This window comes from Chenopodium quinoa, unplaced genomic scaffold (assembly GCF_001683475.1).
Source record: "Chenopodium quinoa cultivar QQ74 unplaced genomic scaffold, ASM168347v1, whole genome shotgun sequence".
Classification (NCBI taxonomy): Eukaryota; Viridiplantae; Streptophyta; class Magnoliopsida; order Caryophyllales; family Amaranthaceae; genus Chenopodium; species Chenopodium quinoa.
Genome location: NW_018743732.1, coordinates 316,621 through 326,902, shown reverse-complemented (window position 1 = coordinate 326,902; position 10,282 = coordinate 316,621). Strand labels below are relative to the sequence as shown.

The 10,282-nt window shown below is 33.3% G+C and overlaps 1 protein-coding gene across 1 annotated transcript; it reads right to left on the bottom strand.

Moving 5' to 3' along the window:
* Positions 1-7,033: 7,033 nt before the first annotated feature.
* LOC110684644 (transcription factor RF2b-like) lies at positions 7,034-10,104 on the bottom strand. The gene is made up of 4 exons (XM_021861079.1): positions 9,436-10,104; positions 8,319-8,451; positions 8,045-8,129; positions 7,034-7,791 (listed from the first exon to the last, which is right to left on the bottom strand). The coding sequence occupies exons 1-4, from the start codon at positions 9,924-9,926 to the stop codon at positions 7,421-7,423; spliced, it is 1,080 nt and encodes a 359-aa protein (XP_021716771.1). The 5' UTR covers positions 9,927-10,104; the 3' UTR covers positions 7,034-7,420.
* Positions 10,105-10,282: the final 178 nt, after the last annotated feature.

The following is a 10,282-nucleotide window of genomic DNA, read 5'->3' as shown; positions in this document are numbered from 1 at the left end:
TCATGTAATCGTGTTAATCAAAAGATCGTGTTAAAGAGATAGACTTATACGTATTACCGTAGCGTAATTACGCAAGGCTATTCAAATTTTAAATTGACACTACAACTTTGTAGCGGAAATTCAAACTCTCTCTTTATTAATACTTAATAAAAATAGTAACCAATGTTATGAATACTCAAGATATCCTAAACTAGGTGAAGAACATCTTGAACTCCCATATGCTCAATTATAGACTCTACCTGAAAATAGTCAACACTGCTTATGGTAAGCAAGGCGAACCAAAACAAATAGGAAATACGGATTAGCAAAATATGCTAAGTACGATAATTGCAAGATAAGTAAACTCAATTTATTTGCAAACATGCTTTTTTTTAAACCAACTCCAATAATTAATCCAATAATTCCAAACTCATTATCCCAAAACCAATTCCAATAATCCAATATTTCAAATACTTAATTAATAAAACCAATTCTTCTTTGTAAATCCAATTCCTCACCCAAGTGTGCACACCCCCCAAGCTAGTCTCCTTATATTGCAAGGTTATTCTTGAGGAAAGACTCGGTCATACAAAGTCCAAAGTCTTATCAACCAAATCCACATAGTGGGATTACTACCAACATACTTGTAAAGCTTTGATAATAATAAATCAATAAATCCTTTTCATTCAATAACTCCAATCTTTATAATAACAATTCAAACTTCTTTTTATTTAATTTCACATGTTTTCAAAATCGAACCTTTTTAAACATGATAAATAATTTAACGGTTTTTTTTCACCATATACCACTGAGTTTTAACTTAATTCACCGTATACCACCAAAAACTTTCTAATTCACCATGTACCACTGAGTTTAATATAAATGTCACGAGATACCATTTTCTGTTAGTTATTAACGTTAATTGTGACATGTGGCAGCATTTGAGGGATTCTTATTTAAATTAATTAATTAATTAAAAAATATTTAAAAAACTAAAAAATAAATAAATAAATTCCGCCACCCCAAGCCTTGCCAGTCAGCCATCCTCCCCGCCCCCCACACCGCCCCCAGCTTGCCTTCCACCCTGCCGTCGACGCCCAAACTCCCTTCCCCTGCGTCGGCGCCGCCCCTCACCCTAGCCACGACCCTTGAAAACCACCACCACTCCCGAAAATCCATCCACGACCCCCACCACAACAATTGAAAACCACCCACCAACCTCTAAAACCAACTACTACTCCCGAAAATCTACCTACAACCCCCGAAACCCTTTCAACCACACCAAAACCCACCCACGAGAAGAATCGACCAGGGTGGAGGAGTGAAAAGTACAAAAAATTGGGTTTTTTGTTAGAGCTAAGGAGTGATTTCGTGGATTAGGGATTGACTGGTGGCACGATGGGGGAAGGGAGAAGGTCGAGGTAAGGATTAAAGGTAGGGGGTGGGTCGGCCAGCGATGGAGGGCCGGTATGGCCGATTGTCGGGGTGGGGAAGGCTCTGCTGGTAGGTGAGAGGGTGGTTGGGAGGTAAACTGGTGGTGGGGTTGTGGAAATTGGGGAAAGGAGAAGGTTGGGGGCGGGGGTTGTCGCCGGCAGGGGAAGGGTGATGGACGCCGACCACCTAGGCGCCTACCAGGGCTGGGTTGGGGGGCAGCGGTGGCTAGGTTGGTGGTAGTTTTTATTTATTTATTTATTTAATTTTTTGAAAGTTTTTTAATTCTTTATTTATGTAATTAATTAAATAATATTAATAAGAGCCAATAAGTGACAGCCACGTGGCACAATTAACCTTAATTACTAACGGAGTTAACAGCGTTAGTCATTAAGGGCATGTTGTGACATTTATGTTAAACTTAGTAGTATATGGTGTATTAGAAATTTTTTGGTGGTATATGGTGAATTAAGTTAAAACTCAGTGATATATGGTGATAAATCCGATAATTTAATCATTCAAAACATGATATAAAAATCAACCCTCAATTTATATATCAAAATCAATTCTTTAAACATGCTTTTATTTCATAAATCATAATTCAATTCAATTTAATTCAATCACCATAAAAATATACAAACATGCTTATTCAATCCAGTCAATTTCAAAGGTATCTAGCCACCTAAACGTACCTTTGATCCTTGTTAGCAACACAAAAAGGGACTTCAAGAACTTTGATCAAACACACCCTACAAATAAATATAACCTTAATTAATATAAGGCTAACAAATAATCACAACAATTAAAATAAAATCCCCAACTATATATACATGAACCTTATAAATTATTTTTCATAAACTTGAATAAAAATCTGATTTTATTTAATTAAAACTACTCATAATAATTTTTATAAGTCCCCCATAATAATAATAATAATTAATTAAATAAGAGAAGATAAGAAGAAAAGGTAGAAAACCAAGGAAAAGAGGAAGAAGGAGTGGCGGCAAGGAGGGCAGCAACATGCCGGCAGGTGTCTGCTGCCGGTGGTCGGCATCGGAGGTGGTGGCTGATGGTGAAGGGTGGTGACAGGTGGTGGTTAGCGTAAGAAAAGATGAGAAAAAGAGAAGAGAATTAGAGTGAATTAAGAGAGAATTAGAGAGTTTTGGTCTGAGTGTTTAGCTATGAATCAAGGGGTATTTATAGGCTAGCTCATGCAAGAATTATGGTAGGAGAATGTAGGAAGAATTAAGGAAATTACTTGGAGAAGAGAGCTAAAGAATTATGGAAAGTTTAATGTCAAGGTGACTAAGAAATAATTAATTTATAAAAAGTATGTTGTCATGAAAAATAATATAGCAAATAGCTTTGCTTGGGGAATAATCAAGGATGAAATAAGGTAGGGAAATAAGATGATAAAATATTTAGGAGATGAGAAATAAGAATTAAGGAAAAATAATAGATTTAAGGGAGATAGTTAAAAATACAAATTACCAAAATAAATCACCCCAAAATCCAACCAAGGTGGCCGAAAATTTTGAGCTTCCATAGTTCAAATTTTTAGACCCCTTATGTAGAAGTTAGGAAATTATTTTGCTAGATTTAAGGGTTTAAAAATGATTATGTAAATAATATATTTTGTATAAAATAATTAATTAAAAAATACCCATTATTCACCAATTAAATTAACTAAGAAAAATCAGATTTTCTTCACTAAGAAAACCCAAAAATTCCTAGCTAATTAATTAGGAAATTCGGTCTTAATTAAATAAATAAGAAAATATAATTTGTTTAATTAAAATAGCCAAATTATATATATATATATATATATATATATATATATATATATATATATTTGATTTTAAAATAAAATAAGTGGATAATGAATCTTATCCAAAATCCAAAAATAATAATTAAGTTTAAAATACTTTTGGCGCCAAAATTCAAATATCATTTTGGCTACAAAATTCAAATAGTAACACTAAAATACCCTTTTTAGAAAATAATAATTGTTTAATTAATTATAAAATACGTTTCAAAAATACGGGGTATTACATAAATAATTAAAGTATAAAGTTTTTAGACGCATTAATAATTCTGGAAAAATCTAAAAAAAAAAAAGAGTTTAGGAGGGAAAATTCCCTTAAAAAAACTCGAATATAGTTTATGTATATAGATAGATGTGCTTAACATTTGAGCGGGAAATTTTTTCATGAGGTAACGTCATGTGTACAGCTCTGGAAGATGTCATCAGCAGTTGCTACTTTAGTATTAGTTATAAACTATAGGTATTTTATTAATTAATAATAATAAAAAAAGGCCAGTGTGTATAAAGGTTAGCTTAACATAACGTCGATTGACACATGCGTATGTACTTAATCATGCATAATCTTTTTTTTTGTATTGATTTTTGTATGCCTTAACCCATGTTTAAAAAATTTACACACAATAAATCTCGGAAAATTCAACTTATTTAAGTAAGCATACAGTGACTTTATTGTTAATTTGGCGTTAGATTGGTTTTGTTAGACTATGTTTAGTTTTAATGATCTGATCTGATGTGGTCATTTTAATCCTTAAGAGTCAAATTTGAGGTTAAAATTTAAAAAAAAAAATAAAAAAAAAGAATAAAATAAAAATAAAATGTCAAGAAATGCATCGATTTGTGTGACATAAGTTAAATTTGTGGAGACTGGAACCTAACCACCCATAACTGATCCTCGAATCCGGATCAGCCCAAAGGGTGAAACGGGTGGAACACCCAAAAAAATAAAATAAGTAAGTTATGCATGGCTAATAAACATTTGGGACCAAATTAAAGGCGAGTTAACAGTTAGGTCATTGTGTGCTAACTTAAATTAGTTAAATGCGCCTTAGGGTTATTAAGATTTAAGTGTGAGTTTAAAAACATGAACTACAAATTCACAATGTTGAAAAGTCAATGTTTTTGAGTTTACTACAATATTTATACGAATAAAATATAATATATACTTCGTAATAAAAATTTGCTAGGATAATTTACTAACTAACAAAGTACCTTATGGGCTTATGGCACTGGTTGATAGGGAAGAGCAAAAAATTTAAATAAACATAATTGAAACTGGTTAGAAACCAACGGATTTAGATCAAATAGTTATCTTTGGAAGGCAATTTCATCAATTGTCTTCTCCACCTTTGATTATGTATGGTTGCACAATAAAATAACTAGAGATATTAGAGATGCTTATATCCTGAGTTTATTATCTTACACACCATCTATATACCAATACTAAAGCAAAATCTTTTTTGAAGGAATTTTCCCTCTTAAACTTTTTTTTTTTAATAGAATAATGAATTTACCTAGGAACTTCATGCTTTAATTATTTATTGTTATGATTAACTTTTCTTAGAGACTTCTACATTTGAATTTCAATTATCATATTTTTAAAAACCGAGCATGGCTCGGGAAGTCTCTAGTTCTTATTAATCGTTGTCCTATTAGTTTCTTTAAAATAAGGCACTACAACTTGTAACAATTAGCAACAATTTAACCAGACATAATGCATTGATGTCAACATACGGAGTACAATCTTTTAGAGCACTCTCACTCGTGGGCAAACAAATTGCCCATAAGGAGAATATTAAGGTAAAAATGGCATCCCACTCACGAGAAAAAAAAAAAAAAAAAATGGGGAGATTGTCAAATGCCCATGGGAGTGGCGAAAATAAATCGCTACAGTACTCGTGGGCCCTAACTCTTAAATCAGAAAATTAGATAGTGTATGAGAGAGAAAATGTAGGAGAGATAGTGATGTGGTTTTTTTTTTCTTTTTTTTTAGCTCATGAGTATGAGTGTGTGAGGAGTTGTTAAAATAAAATGTCCTTAAGGAAAAGTGGGAAAGAGGAGTGAGAAAATGGGTAGAGAGAGAATGACATTTTTTTATTTTTTTTTCCATGAGTGAGAGTGGTCTGATTACCATATCTTCTACTTAATGACATTTGAATGTCCTTGCCTTGCATAGGAGATTATGGGTTCAATTTGATTCTTTGGAAGTTAAGAGGTTGTGATTGTAAATAGTTCTCACTCTTTCTACTTCCTATTATCAAATAGATCTCGCCTTATCAGTGGATTTTTCTTTTTGATTTTTATTTTTAATAAAAGTACTAAATTCTTTCATAAAATATACGTGCATTTTTATTAATAAGAGAATGGATGCACCTATTGTGATTTGTGAAGTATCCCAAAAAGAAAAGAGATGTATTAATTGAGAAACGGAGGAAATAATTAACCATCCCATGCATTATTTGTTTTTAATATACGTTTATTTCATAAAATCTTACTTTGTAAAAAACTAGCGACAATTAATAAATACACTAAATCATATAAATGTCAAAAAAGAAGAAGTTATTTTTAGATGCAACTTGTGACAAATTATTCTGTAGCATTGTTGATGACATATTAATCAATGTGCTCTTAGTTTAAAATTGTACTTCATCCGTTTCTTTATAGCTACAACACACACTTTATCACGGTATTTAATAAAAGTAGACCTCACATGATATAATACACTTAAAGTAGGGTTAAGAGGTTGTTAGGAGTATAATCAAGTAGGCCATGAGGTTTAAATAAAAGTACTTGTACAATTTTCACCATAAAAACCTTCCTTTTATAGTGTATTGCAACTATTGTGACATTTCCATTTGAGGGAAGTGTTGTAACTATAAAGAAACGGAGGAAGAAGTATTAGAAAAATATTGAAAATTATGTGAATATATATCAAAATAGATGTCTTTATATAGATCTGTAATCATAATGAACATTGATAATTAACTAATTTCATTCATTAAGATATTTTATACAATAATTTCTTTGAAAATAAGTAAAAAATTAAAACGTCATTAAGAATTAGTCGTTGCTTGATTTATTAGAGCAATAACCACGTGTCACAATTTGAATTGACAATAGCATATGAGTTAATTTAATGAGAAAAATCCAATTTTCCTAATCTCATAAAATCCCCACGTGAGGATACATCTCCTAATTAGTTCCTCCTCATGAGTGTAAATGCTCTCACATGTACACACATTCATTGCTCTCTTTTTTGGCAAGCATTGCTCTCTCAAGTCTTAATAACTCAACTTTTTCAAGATCCAAGTGAGTACCTAAGTACTTTTGAAAAACATAGTGATCTTAACCTATAGTTTCATATCCCCATTTATAATTTTAATTTTCGACTTTTTGGTATTCCTTTTCATTTATCAACCTTTATGATGTGTATGAAAATTGCAAATTTGTATAAATTGAAAATCCTACCTTCTCAAGACAAAAGCCTATTTTAGAGAGACTATTTTTATGTTCAATTGATTTGCTACTTAATTTGTTTTAAAAGGACAACGCTATTGACCTTGTTTAGATGCTCATCTTGCCTCCACCGAAAAATTCAAAAGACTAATGATGATGCTGCAATAGTAGCAGCCATGCAGCTGAGGTGACATTGGCATGCTGAAGTGCTAACAGTAAATAGCGCGAGTCATCATAGGAAATTTAAAAAAAAAAAAAAAAAAACTTGATCCCAACAGAACATTGGGTCCTAGCCTAACAACCATGATTGCCCACCTTTCAAATTAGCTTCATCATTAACAAGTGTAAGAAAGCTACAATAAAAAAAGTTGGATTGAGAAGAATAATACAGGTTTTGAGTACACAAAAAAGTTACAAGAAAAAAAAAAAAATACAGAAGCCTTTCCTGGCATGCCGAATGACCTTTCAGTCGCACATGCTACAACATTTCACAGCAGAACTAAAAAATCGGGAGGAAGATGAAGCAACTCAGTAACCTACAACGACCCCCTCTTTGGGGATCATCCTTGAGACCAATTTAAATAGACGTGATCCCAGAGAAAAGGATACGAATAGAATAAATAATGGAACAAATCAATAGTACCTTATCTAATTGAATGATGTCAGTTTATAGACAATCTACCAAACACACACTTTCTGAAGAAGTCAGCTAGTCAGCAACTTGAGCGCACGTCAAAATGTTGTGCTACTTTCACTGGCAGACATCGAGGCACCTTCAGATTTCACAGCGGGTGTTCCTCTGCTGCCAATGTCAAGCCCTTGTAATCTTCCCAGGGGATCATTCGGCATAAATTCTGAAGGATTTTGGGAATTGGATGAATGCATATGGTGCATGTTATTATTATTTCCCTGAGTTTGATGAAATGATGGCATTTGCATACTATGTTGGCCTTGGGAAACATGTTGCTGAGGTAGCGAGTAAAATGCAGAAGGATTGTATTGCATGCTAGGCATCCCTAAGTTAAATGATTCTGAAGGACCCATCATTTCGCCTGTGGCCATTCTAAGCCTCTCCACTTCCTGCTTTAATGCTTCATTGAGTGCTGAAAAAAATAAACAGACAAGTGCAGATTTTAAAGATTTATACACCAACAAAATTCAAAAAGAAGACCTGTCAAGCCAATCAAGTTCAGTGTATTTAGTGAGATAGTTTTTGACTTGAAAAAAGAAATCAAGATAATTTGATAGTAATAAACTTGAATTTGTTCGTTAGCAAAAGTTCCAAACTAAATCAGCTGTTCAAACCTAGATTTTGATCCCATCCATGTTTAATGTTGAACAGGGCATGAGACTCACCATCTCGCAACTGAGCTTGTTGCTCCATGGCTTGTAACCGAAGCTTGAGTTCTGTGTTTTCAGATGTCAAACCAGTTGTGTCCCTCTAAACAATAAATTCATAGAAACGTAAGCACAAGAACTTCACACAAGGGAAAAGGGGGAATCCTAAAAGTGCCTTTAATTTCCAGGATTCTAAAACCTTGTATCTAAAATCTAAATTAAAAAAACAGGTGGATCTAAATCAAAGAGCAGATCTTAGAAGTTACCAATGGTGTGAGATTAGCAAAAATACCTGATACAGGGTGAGTTGTGCAGAAAGAGTGGTTGCTTCAGTTTGAAGAGTCTGTACTTTCCGCTCCAACTCCAATATGTATCGAGCTTTCCTCTCTTTAGAGCGTGCAGCAGACTGCCGATTTGCCAAAATCCTGCAGCAACAAGTAAACCATTGTGAGGCACAAGTACACTAAATAAGGAAAGCAACATAATAACCACCAATTAAGGACCCTAATTTTCCAAAAGTAATATGATTATAAAGCAAACATACTCTCTAAAGGGAGCAAATAGCAATGATTGGATATAATAAACACTAACAACAAAAAAAGCCACAGCAGATTAAATTCTCATGAAACAATGAGGTCTCATCTCATTACTTTGCAATACAATGTAACAGTGATACCTCCAAAACCATCGATAATGATGTCACTAAAAATCAATCTACCAATCGGAAAAGTAAACAAGAAACAAAGCTAGCCACAAACATACAAATGACCACGATAAAGGTCTTACTCTCTTCAACTTATTTTTAATCCTCTCAACTGATTTTGACAAAGTTTAAAACTAACTTTAACTAATTGAAATTGAATTTAGCTGTTAACTTACCTATTAAAACTAATTTTCGATGATCTGTACAGGAATATACTCGAAACCAATGTCTATAAATTAAACACAATGTAAAGGGTAATCAAAAACAGATTTCTATAAATCAAAGAAAATGTAACAAGCTGAAACTTGTATGATTTCCATCTTAAAACCAATAATACTTCGTTTATCAAAAACAAATCCTTTGTACAATTAATCAGATATAATAATAATGCAATAAAACCACATTACATAATTCACATTACACAAGATCTAGAATGACCCAAAAAAGATAAAAATCAGTCAACATCAAAGGCAAAATGAAAGAATCATGCAACCCCTTTAATCTTTTATACTATAATTGGGTATATAAGCTAGTTAAACTAGCAAAGTCTACATCATTACTCAAAAAAAAATTAAAAAAGTTACAATGATCTAGTACTACTATACTATTACCAAAAAAAAAAAAAAAAAAAAAAAAAAATCATGACTTCATAAAAATTAAATGCAAATAAAAAGTTAAGAAAAAAAAGGGAGGGAAAAATGGAAACCTTTTAGCACGCTTAGGGTCAATGGTCCAAAGCTCAGCAAGTTTATCAGGAGGCATAGCTTTCTTAGCATCCATGATCTCACCAAAGCTAGCAGATGAAGTGGCATCAACGGAGTTACTATACCGATGGCGAGGACGATTGTTGTTATTGCTATCGGCGAGGGCAAGGCCGGTGGAGGTAGTGGCGGGATGGGGTTGGAAGTCGTCGGAAGGATGAGAACCAGATCCGGAAGCGGAGCCGAGCTTGTCGACGTCAATGTAGGTGGTGAAGAGGTCGTCCTCGGATCCGATCTCTTCGGTGGAGGATCCGGTGAAAGGATCCGAGGAAAGATCCATGTCGTCGGTTATTCGGAAACTGAGCTCGGAATGAGCACGGCGATGGTGGGGCCCTCTGAAAGGATTGGGGTTGGGATTGGGAATGCCATTGGAAAGGGGCTTCGCATTAATGTCGGGATTAGGAATGGAGGTTGATGGATCTGGTTTCATTGCCATGGATAGAGATAGAATCAATTTTAGGAGAGAGAAAATTCAAGAGAGAGAAAAGGACGGACGAGAGAGAAAGATGGGGGACGCGCAGACTTAATTACCACTAATATTACACCAAAATATATCACTATTATTCATTCATTCATTCATTTTCTCTGTCTATATATATTTATGGGATCAGCCTATCTTGTGTGCGATTAATCATACCACGTAACTACTTATAAAATTCTTTTTCTGACACGAAGTTTTAGGAAAATTATAGGGTAGAGACCAAAAGAAGAATTTTTTAATACTTTTATAAGGTATAGTTAGTGGAAATATATGTTGTTAGTAGGAAAGAGAAATACTAAAAAAAAAAGTAG

What these genes read in the sequence shown, in the direction of transcription:
- LOC110684644 (XM_021861079.1), bottom strand. Translation starts at nt 9,926, where the DNA reads ATGGCAATGAAACCAGATCCATCAACCTCCATTCCTAATCCCGACATT. An exon ending in GACCCTAAGCGTGCTAAAAG is followed by an intron (nt 8,452 to 9,435) that starts GTTTCCATTTTT and finishes TTGTTGCTGCAG; the next exon opens with GATTTTGGCAAATCGGCAGT. An exon ending in ACAAGCTCAGTTGCGAGATG is followed by an intron (nt 7,792 to 8,044) that starts GTGAGTCTCATG and finishes TATTTTTTTCAG; the next exon opens with CACTCAATGAAGCATTAAAG.